Source organism: Physella acuta, unplaced genomic scaffold (assembly GCF_028476545.2).
Source record: "Physella acuta isolate Inbredline_101_S28 unplaced genomic scaffold, ASM2847654v3 ptg000118l, whole genome shotgun sequence".
Taxonomy (NCBI): Eukaryota; Metazoa; Mollusca; class Gastropoda; family Physidae; genus Physella; species Physella acuta.
The window spans coordinates 213,499-225,640 of NW_026731638.1; the positions used below are offsets into that span (position 1 = coordinate 213,499).

At 34.3% G+C, this 12,142-nt stretch overlaps 1 protein-coding gene across 1 annotated transcript in view; it reads right to left on the reverse strand.

The window, feature by feature from the left end:
* Positions 1-472: 472 nt before the first annotated feature.
* LOC131934810 (cubilin) overlaps positions 473-12,142 on the reverse strand; it is a 34,871-nt gene continuing 23,201 nt past the window's right edge. Inside the window, exons 15-20 of the mRNA XM_059290938.1 lie at positions 6,496-6,639; positions 5,024-5,308; positions 3,733-4,008; positions 2,519-2,660; positions 2,049-2,131; positions 473-667 (exon numbers count right to left, since the gene is read on the reverse strand). Coding sequence (XP_059146921.1) covers positions 495-667; positions 2,049-2,131; positions 2,519-2,660; positions 3,733-4,008; positions 5,024-5,308; positions 6,496-6,639 — 1,103 coding nt within the window. The 3' untranslated portion in view covers positions 473-494. The remainder of the gene's footprint in view (positions 668-2,048; positions 2,132-2,518; positions 2,661-3,732; positions 4,009-5,023; positions 5,309-6,495; positions 6,640-12,142) is intronic.

Sequence of the window (12,142 nt, forward strand, 5' to 3'; positions counted from 1 at the left end):
AGGAAAAATCGTTTGTTGGTGATGGCTGAGCAAAAACCAAAGACAAGCCTGGAAGAAACTGGCCCCCGAACTGAAATTTGATAGTTAATGCGGCCCTCGGACTGAAAAGTTTGGAGACTCCTGGTTTAATCTATCATTAAGGGGTAGGGCCTACATGGAAAGGTAATAAACTAAAACAGATAATTTGAATTTTGATTATGTGCTTTTAAAAAGTCAACCAAGTTAAAATAAAATTATTGTATTTGCATGTCAGATTTAGAAATATATTGTTCTAATAAAACATAATTGTTTAAAATTGAAAAAAAAAACCAACCTTATTGTAATTTTATTAACCTTAAATTTAGGCTATTAAGACTATCAGTTTAAAAACAGATATACATAAATACATTCATATATATATTATTATATATATATATATGTATATATATATATATATATATATATATATATATATATATATATATATATATATATATATATATATATATATGTTTTTAGTGTGGGAGTTTGATGTTAACGTAATTATGTTGGCTGTTATCTCTTGATTTGTCAGTAGGCCTTAATGTAGTTGACCGTTCTATGATTGTTGGCGTTAAATCATCATACTCCGTATAATGAGATTGTGGCATGTTGACGGGCAGCTGCTGTGCATTTGCATACGCTTGTTCTGTAACACAGTATCATACATGTAACTGTAATACAATATCATACATGTAACTGTAATACCGAAATACTTGACTATAAATACACTATTGTAAAACATAATACAATATACAATATTAACAATGATATGAGGGAACTAGCTTTTTCTTTATTATGTAGAACTGTATAAGTGTAATTCACAGCCTCAGTTGATAAGACTCATTTAGCTGTCTCTAGACCAATTGAAGACGACAGGCAAAACATCTCGACCGAATATGTTATGGTTGTATCTGAATGTATTCAATGAAATACAAATGTATGTAGAGAACTGTTCTTTGTGCAATTTTAATTTGAGCAGCTTGATGATGCGCCAAACCAGAAAAAATAAGGAAGACTTCTAATTGTACACTTCGTTAGGCGTTGTATTATCGTATCTTCCCCTCAACCATTTAAATTTTCTGCTTGCTGTCTCCACCCAAACACCCACCCATTGACCCAACCTCTCTCCGGCAACCAACTACTTGCTTATTAATAGATACAATTTTAAACTCCAGCTATGGATTGCATAATGTCCTATTTTATTTCAAACAACATACCTCTTATTCATATTTTTAAAAAAATGCTTTATGTATATTTATTGAAAATATAAATTATGCACACATTTTTACTTTTCATTACTTTCTCGATTACGAAGAATAGAGAAAGTATTGTTATCGTGCAAAAAAAAGAGATTTTTACAAATCTCGACGTTTTACACCTCCCTGAGTCGGAAAAGCATAGTTTTGCAATATAGTCTGTATGTCTCTGTGTGTTTGAATGTGTGTGTGTGTGTGTGTGTCTGCAAACACGATAACTTGAGTACCGTTACATTTAGATTGATGAAATTTCTTATATAAGTATTATATCAAATTTGTAGATCCGTTTCAACTTTTCAGCGATTTCCAATAACCGGAAGTGGAACTTTTTCTACTTTCAACTTTTCAAAAGCATATAACTTAAGTACTATTTTGGATAGATAAATGAAATTTCACATGTACGTAAAAGATCTAATTCTCTGCTATTTGTCAAATTTTGAGTAATTTCCGTTTACCGGAAGTAGTAATTTACGCTATTTCCGATTTTTCAAAAAAACGCATGTGAATTTATAAAGTACTAATACTATTCCTCACTATTATACACATTTTGCTTAGCGATCGCTTTGTGCGCTATTTTTTTTTCCTACGAGATTCTATTATATTTTTAAAAGTTTAAGTAATTGAAAACGATATCTGTATCCCGAGTTGCCATCCCCCGTAGTAATATATATTATTCTGAATGTTTAGGGGAGATCACTTCCGGTTTATGTTAAAATGCTTACCAATTAGAAGAAAAACGAATTAATGGTTCAAAAACAATTAGACGTTTACCTGAAATGACCGAAGAAGGGCGAGAATAATTTTTAGCTTGTGGTCGGTTGATTGATAGAGGTAAAACATTGTCTGTAGTATTCCTGTGAAATGACATAATTAGATGAAATATTTGACACATAATAAGTACAACAAATATTTTACTCACACACACACACACACACACACACACACACACACACACACACACACACACAAACACACACACACACACACACCACACACACACACACACACACACACACACATACACACACACACACACACACACACACACATACACACATACACACATACATACATACATATATATATATATATATATATATATATATATATATATATATATATATATATATATATATATATATATATATATATATGTGTATATATGTATAAAACAAAATGATTTTAGTTATACAACTAATTTTCTAATTATTTAATCCAGCCTAAGTGTGAACGTAAATTACCTTGCATTTCGTCTTGATTCTGCGATCGATTTACTATTTCTTCTAAGTATCAGGATAATAAGAAGAACGAGAAGAATTACAAAAACCAGCGATCCTACTGTAGCTCCTGCTATCAGCCCAATGTTCAGCTCGCTTGAAAGTGCTTTAAGAATTGAAAAGGAATTTTATAATAGAACAGTCGTTATTTGTCAGTTTTTTACAGTAGAGCGTAGAGCTGTTAACATTAAAGTCTCAAGGATTTGAGATGGAGGGGAGCTTCACTTTTCCCAGAATGAAACTTTCCCGAACGCGACAAATGCCCGAATGAACATTTGGACATTCGGGCACATGTCACATTCTGACAAACTTCTATTTGGGCTAATGACATTCGGGCAAGTGTCTTTTTGATATCAGTCGTAAATTTGGGCTTGAGCCACTAGGACGTACATAAATCCTCCCAGCACTGCTAGGTACCTGACTCACGGTTGAGAAACTAAAGACAATGAAATATCGCCATAATATCTAGCTATATATATAATTCTCTTCTTCGAGCCGTTAGAAAACAAGCTGCAAACGCTCTCCCTACCTCCCCACCCCTACATGGTTTTAGTGAGCTGTGTTCACTCTAAATGTTTACAAGCAGAGCCAACGATTTTAAACGTAGGGGGGAGGGAAGGAAGGGGGGGGGTTATGGTCCTTATAGTGTTTTAAAGAAATATTTTCAGTGTCAGCGTTGGTACTGTCGAATTCACAAATTATGAATGATTGAAAATTAGAAACAACTAAATAGCGGCGTATGTTATGCCGCGGGCCGGCTCGTTTCTCTATAAAAGATTAACTATACTTTGTCTGTGCTTCGTAAAGTCGGAACGAGTACTGTTATCTTTTAAAAAACATCCGAAAATGAACTTTCAGTTTATTTTCAAAAACGTTGTTTAATTATAATTATCATTCATTATCATATTGTCCCGTTCATGCCCAAGACACATGGGGCAGATAAAGTAGAATTAAGTTGTTACCTCGGCATATCAAGGGATAATGTGGTCAGCATTATGCCCAGCCGCCTTTGATTCCCTAACGTGCGTCAGGTACTCATCAGATATGGATGAACGCAGGGACGTCTGCATTCACAAGTACGAACCAAGTTCCGAACTCGAGACCTTTGAGCTAATAGTCAAACGCTCTACCATTCGACCACACCGTCCCTACTGAACATTGCACAAATAATAACTTACCATCTGAGTTTGGAGTTTTAAAACTACCTTCTATTACACTACTTTCATCGCGGACAGAATTGACAGCTTTAATGCTGTAGTTGTACTCTGTGTCTGCTTGTAGATCTGATAGTTTTATTTCAGGGGAGGTTACTGTAAAATTTTGAAATTGATATGTAGATTTCAGAGAAAACTTGTAGAGATCTACCCTGCCTTCAGATGGTTGAAATCTTATGACGTAAGGTGGTTTATCCAGTTGACTGAGTTCAGTGTTTACTAAACCTGGTTGTGCTGCGTCTAATCAAGAAACAAGTTAATTAAAAAGTCTAGTGACAATTTTAGCGCAATTTCCTTATGTTATCTAAAAATAGCTCTGTCGTAGCGTAAATCAAGAGCAGGGTTAGTAAAACCATTGGTTAGTTATTAAAACGTTTTTTATTAAATAAACCTAACTACGAACTAAACTAAGCACCTTGAAATCAAGAGCAGGGTTATTAAAACCATTGGTTAGTTGAACTTGATTATCAACATGATAATCATTAAGATGATAGATCTCTACTTCCGGCATGTATATACAACCACACCACACGCGTCATCACGTTCAATAGATGCGTCATCGCGTTCCATGGCTGCGCCATCACGTTCAGTAGGCGCGCAAGTTAATTAAAAAAGTCTAGTGACATTTATGCGCAATATCCTTATGTTATCTAAAAATAGCTCTGACGTATAATGATGGGGTGCGTTCAAGCTAGAAGAGCGATCGGTTTGTAGGTGTTTATGTAATTTTAAAATTTGTGACCGAACGAGAGGATATTTTTGAAAACTTTCTTCGGCAATATTGTTCTAAATTATGGCAGGAATCGATTGGTACATGTTTCAAGTCGCTAAGTGGTCTGGTTGCCGAGATATGGGCCAAAAACTGCATTTTTTCGAGGTTTTTTGGCTTTTACGGGAAATACATGAAAGAAACCCGGAATTTTTATGGCCTATGCTCATTCTCGTAACTTGCTTAACATAATTGCTTTTGGAACTAGTCATCGATATTGCTTCGTTGAGGAGGAGATACGACTTAAAGCCCGGACACACATTCATCCATCCATCCATTCCCAGAAATGACGAGTTAATAAACGCAATTCTCCAGAATGGAAATTGCGCTAAAAAAAAATACAAAACTTTTTTTTAAAAAATGTCCTTAATAAACAATTTATAATGATACACAGCTATCAGCTCTGTTTTTAATTCTTCAAAAGGTTTTGGGAAGAAAAGAATGAAACTAAAATTAAATCTCTGCTGCCGAAAAATGTCAACTTACTTGTGATAATGTTGATTGTGGTGCTGACGTTTCTTGTAGAATAAAATCCCTGCTGCTGAAGGAACGTGTAGACTGTGATTGTGTAGCTGGTACCTGGTGTTAGACCAGTCACCGTCACACCGCTCTCATTGGCGGCTTGTGTTCCTCTATCTGTTTCATCACTGGCCGACACCCACGACACACCGTACGTTCTATTGGGTCCAAGTGTAGTGGCTTCCCATTGTAGCTCAACTCCAGTTGTGCTCTTAGTTGTCAATTGTGGGCGTTGTACAATAAAAATAGAGGCTGGAAAAATGTAAGTAAAACAAATACATTCGTGCTAATTAGCTATACTAAAACATATGAGCTGACCCGCGCCGTAAACATACGCGGCTATTTAGTTGTTTTATTTTCTACTTTTCAATAATTTATAATTTGTAAATTCAACACTACCAATCCTGCGACTGAAAATATTTTGCTTTAAAACACTATCAGTAGTGAAGGACGATTATCCTGGTCCCCCATGAAGATAATTATATATATCTACGAGCTGACCCGCGACGTAGCATAAGCCGCTATTTAGTTCAATTCCTATTTTTAGTACTTCCTAACTTATGAATTCAACACTACCAATGCTGTGACTGAATATATTGTTTCTTTAAAACACTTTTAGAAGCTAGTAAAGGACGATTATCCTCACCCTCACTATCCACTCCTCTCTCTCCCCTACCCTCTTCTCCCCCCCCCCCCCCTCCGCGAAAGCAGTCGTCTTTGACGACAGTTTACGGACGTCAATGAAAAGAGCAAGCAGATCATGTTATTACCTCCCCTTAATTTCAACTAGTTTAGAAACAAAATTATCTGCCCCTAATAGCCGTAACTACGATTGTAAACAGCTCGCCAGCTCTGGTGGGGGTGGGGATGGTTGCGATATGGTCTGCTGAGCTTACGTCTTGGTGGTGTCTCGCATGGTCCAGACGTAGAGAATATATATATATATATATATATATATATATATATATATATATATATATATATATATATATATATATATATATATATATATATATATATATATATATATATATGTATATATATACATATATATACATATATATATATATATATATATATATATATATATATATATATATATATATATATATATATATATATATATTATCTGTTATATCATTACTATTGACATTAGTCGTAACACTAAACTTTAAATAAAACTAAAACATAAATTATATGCAGACAATATGGTGTTTAAAATTAAAGATAAGCAAAATATCGTATTAAATAAGAATAACAAAATGGTGTACTTTAATTGTTGTAACTTAAAAATATCAGATGCTAGAAAATCAGATTTGTATGTCAGTTAACTTTCGAGTTCAGTTTTAAAAAGTCGTCACGATAATGGATGCTTAAAAACATGAACTCCTATAATTTTACTCTTCTGATTTTAAGCAAGCCAAAACAAGTGTACTTACAAGAAACGCATAATTTGCTCTCAAAGTAAAATCTATCTATACATAAACATCGTTGATTGCCATTAACATCAGGCAGACAGTCCGAATTTGCAGGTTTACACATACCAGAAATACTACTGTTACAGATTGAAGTATGATCTAAGGCTGAAATATTTGGAGCATTTTAAATGTATTGTTCTTATTAAAAACAAACATTTTAAGTGAATATAATTACATATTTTGATCACATATGTTCAGCAATGTTTTCTGATTGTAGGAGTCTGTTGATTTATATGGTTGCACATGTTAGTGATAAGTTGAATTGTTAGAAACTAAACTTGAGATGTTTTTGAATGCTACGCATTTTTTTTTTAAATTCATATTTTGTTCACGCTTCTGAGGTTTTGCATATTAGTGATATGCACCAATTTGCACAGATAAAGATTGTAAATACATCAAACAGGACCAGAATGCTTTCATTAAAGAAATACCACTATTAACAGTCAAACAGTATTAAGGGTTATACACAGACACACAAAGCCCAGAGAGCCATTAGGCGAACACACTCACACACATACCCGCCCACACACACACACACATACACAAACACACATATTCACATACACAAACACATACGCATACGCATACTCATACGCATACGCATACGCATACGCATACGTATACGCATACGCATACGCATACGCATACGCATACGTATACGCATATACACACACACACATATATAAATATATATATATATACTAGGCATACTGCCTAGCTTCGCTTAGGTTTTCAAAAACATTTGATAATTGGAATACTAATTATTTGGTGATGGATGAGGCGTGGAGTGCTTGAATCTAATTTTAGTTTTTTTTTTTTTTTTTTTAAACATTTGTAATTAATATTTTATTTTTAAGAAATGAAAATTTCGAATATCGAAATTAATTTTTTTTAAATACACTTGTACATATTTACAATATTTGAAAATTTATTTATTTTTTTTTTTTTTTTTTATTTTTTTTTTTTTTTTTATTTTTTTTTACCATAATAGTCTTAAGTGTTTTTACAGTTTTGTTGAGAATTTTTTTACAATATTTTTTTTTTTTTTTTTTTTTTTTTTTTTTTAAATACTTTTATTTGCAATTAAAACAAGTACATCAACATCAAATTTTTTAACATAATTTTGAACACCAAATGAAAACGAAAGGTTTTGCAAATGTACATAATGAATATTTACATGAAGTCATGTATTTGTTTATAAAAAATAAACCGGGAGTGATCTCCCCTAAACTTTCTCGAATATTCTTATATAAAATAACAGGGGATGGAAACTCGGGCTATAGACATGATTTTTAATCCATTTTAAATACTTAAAGTTTTAAAAATAGAATAAAATCTCGTAGACAAATTAATTGCACACCAAGTGAACGCAAATAAAAAAAAGCGCATAATAGTGCGCAATATTATTAGTACTTTTAAAATTTACATTAGTTTTTTGAGAAATCGGAAGTAGCGTAAATTACTACTTCCAGTCAACGGAAATTACTCAAAATTTAACAGAAGGTAGAGAATTAGATCTTTTACTTACATGTGAAATTTCATTTATCTATCTGAAATAGTACTCAAGTTATAGGCTTTTAAAAAATTCAAAGTAGGAAAAGTACCACTTCCGGTTATCGGAAATCGCTCAAAAGTTGATCAGGATCTACGATTTTGATAAAATACTTATATATGAAATTTCATCAACCTAGCTGTAACGGTACTCAAGTTATCGTGTTTACACACAGACACACACACGGACAGACACACACACACACAGACATACGGACAAGATTGCAAAATTATGTTTTTCCGTATCAGTGAGGTGTAAAACGTCGAGATTTGTAAAAATCTCGATTTTTTTTTTTGCACGATTACAATACTTTCTCTATACTACGTATATACGAGAAAGTAAAAAAATTGCAAAGGATGACAGCAAAAGGGGTGAAGGTCAAATGAAAGTGTCAGAAGTCTGGGTTGGGAGAGGAAAGGAAATTTTTCAGAGAGGGTCAATGGGACAGTGAAGCATTTTCTATGTAGGGAAACAACTTAAGTTGACTAGTTGAAAGGGTGTTGTAGTGGTCGCATTGAGTTTTCAAAAGGTTGCAGTGTGAAAGATGAGGGGAAAGAGACAAGATTTAGAATTTATAACTAAAATGGAAATAGAACTACAGAGGTTCCATGAACAGTATATCTCATAATTTATATTACATTGACTTTTAAAATTAATTTTTTATTTAATTATGATACGAAGTTTAATTAACAACTTATCTTTTTCTAAAACAAATGCTATACTTCGTCATTTTCTGTTTCTGTTTAAAATAGTATATAATTATTTGAAAAATAATTATTTAAAAAGGTTACCTCCCTTGAAAATTAACCGAATGACGTATGTCTGTGTTTACTTTTTTTTAAACAAAGTTACTATTCTTATATAAGAAAATACGATATATACACACATTTAATGACTACAATGGCTTTTTCCGACGGGAAAACGTTTTTTGTTACCCTCCAGGGTCGGTCTACGACCTCAAATAATATTAATGGGATCGATCGTCAATTTATTTATATATATCTCATATAAGGAGAATTTCACTCGCGGTCATCTTTTAGCACTGGTCGAGGGCTTTGAGTCTGACCAACAGTTTTTCCATACGGCCTAGTCATCTATAGAAGTGTATGCAAAACATTAGCATGATGTACAGAGGTTAAGTAACGTAAAAATTGTGTTGAAATTACACTGTTTTTCCCATAAAATACAAAGATTATATAGGGAAATACAACTGGTCAGTTCTGACCCCTTTACGAAGTTTTCCCAGATATGCCGAGTTTTTTGTGACACCCCTAGGTGTTCTTCTACCACCTCACAAAATATCAAGGGGGGTCGTCGGAGGAAAATTATTTTCGTAATAGATCTCATATAAAGAGAATTTCACTCGCGGTCACTTTTTAGCCCTCGTTGAGGGCTTTGAGTCAAACCGACAGTTTTCCCTAAAGGTCAAGCCATTTACCTAAGAGTATGCAAAAAATTAGCCAGATGTAAAGAGGGTAAGTGCCCTAAAATCCGCTTTGAAATGACCCTCTGTTTTTCCCATAAAATACAAAGATTATATAGGGAAATACAACTGGTCAGTTTTGACCCCTTTACGAAGTTTTCCCAGATATGCCGAGTTTTTTGTGACACCCCAAGGCGTTTTCCTACCACCTCACAAAATATCAAGGGGGGTCGTCGGAGGAAAATTTTTTTCGTAATAGAGCTCATATAAAGAGAATTTCATTCGCGGTCATTTTTTAGCCCTCGTCGAGGGCTTTGAGTCAAACCGACAGTTTTCCCTAAAGGTCAAGCCATTTACCTAAGAGTATGCAAAACATTAGCCAGATGTAAAGAGGGTAAGTGCCCTAAAATCCGTTTTCAAATGACCCTCTGTTTTTCCCATAAAATACAAAGATTATATAGGGAAATACAACTGGTCAGTTTTGACCCCTTTACGAAGTTTTCCCAGAATTGCCGAGTTTTTTGTGACACCCCTAGGTGTTCTTCTACCACCTCACAAAATATCAAGGGGGGTCGTCGGAGGAAATTTTTTTTCGTAATAGAGCTCATATAAAGAGAATTTCACTCGCGGTCACTTTTTAGCCCTCGTCGATGGCTTTGAGTGAAACTGACAGGTCTGCCCTACGACTTAGCCATTTACCTATAAACATGCCAAAAATTAGCCAGATGTAATGAGGGTAAGTGCCCTAAAATCCGTTTTGAAATGACCCTCTGTTTTTCCCATAAAATACAAAGATTATATAGGGAAATACGACTGGTCAGTTTTGACCCGTTTCCCGATTTTTCCCGGACATGGCGAGTTTTTTGTGACACCCCAAGGGCTTCTCCTACCACCTCACAAAATTTCAAGGGGGGTCGTCGGAGGAAATTTTTTTTCGTAATAGAGCTCATATAAAGAGAATTTCACTCGCGGTCACTTTTTAGCCCTCGTCGAGGGCTTTGAGTCAAACCGACAGTTTTCCCTAAAGGTCAAGCCATTTACCTAAGAGTATGCAAAAAATTAGCCAGATGTAAAGAGGGTAAGTGCCCTAAAAGCCGTTTTCAAATGACCCTATGTTTTTCCCATAAAATACAAAGATTATATAGGGAAATACGACTGGTCAGTTTTGACCCATTTCCCGATTTTTCCCAGATATGCCGAGTTTTTTGTGACACCCCAAGGCGTTCTCCTAACACCTCACAAAATTTCAAGGGGGGTCGTCGGAGGAAATTTTTTTTCGTAATAGAGCTCATATAAAGAGAATTTCACTCGCGGTCACTTTTTAGCCCTCGTCGAGAGCTTTGAGTGAAACCGACAGTTTTCCCTAAAGGTCAAGCCATTTACCTAAGAGTATTCAAAAAATTAGCCAGATGTAAAGAGGGTAAGTGCCCTAAAATCCGTTTTGAAATGACCCTATGTTTTTCCCATAAAATACAAAGATTATATAGGGAAATACGACTGGTCAGTTTTGACCCATTTCCCGATTTTTCCCGGACATGCCGAGTTTTTTGTGGCACCCCAAGGCGTTCTCCTACCACCTCACAAAATTTCAAGGGGGGTCGTCGGAGGAATTTTTTTTTCGTAATATAGCCCATATAAGGCGCCGGTCAGTCGAGGTCAGTTTTGACCCCCTCTCTGTAGACTTTTCGGCGAACCGTCACCGGCCCTCGTGTTCTATCGCCTCAAGGCACCATCGTGCCAAATTTGACGCGCCTGCGGCGCCGGGAAGTGCCCTGTCGGGCACCCGACCACTTTGCTTTATATATATAGACTAGGCATACTGCCTAGCTTCGCTTAGGTTTTTAAAAGGCATTTGAGAATTTGAATACTTAATTATTTAGCGATGGATTGGGTGTGGAGTGCTTTAATAAGTTTAATAAGTTTAATTTAAACAGTAATGCTAACTTTAGAAAAAATGTTTTTGTTAGTCATTTACATGCAGATCCGTAGCGAATTTTTGGAAAGTACGCAATGTATAACTAAAATGGAATTAGAACTACACAGGTTTCATGAACAGTATATCTCATAGTTTATATTACATTGCCTTTTGAAATTAATTAATTAATTTAATTAACATACTTAACTAAATTAACAACTTAATTGTGTACTAAAACAAATGCTATACTTCGTCATTTTCTGTTTCTGTTTAAAATAGTATACAATTATTTGAAAAATAATAATTTTAAAAACGTTACCTCCCTTGAAAACTGAACGTATGACGTATGTCATTGTTTACTTATATTGTTTGCTTATATAAGAAATTACGTTATATGAACTTATTTAACGACTATAATGGCTGTTTCCGACGGGAATAAAGTTTTTTTGTTACCCTCCATGGTCGGTCTACGACGTCACATAATATTAAGGGGATCGTTCGTCAATTTATTTATATATATATATATATATATATATATATATATATATATATATATATATATATATATATATATATCTCATATAAGGAGACTTTCACTCAAGATCATCTTTTAGCCCTCGTCGAGGGCTTTGAGTCTGACCAACAGTTTTTCCATACGGCCTAGTCATCTATAGTAGTGTATGCAAAAACTTAGCATGATGTACAGACATTAAGTAAC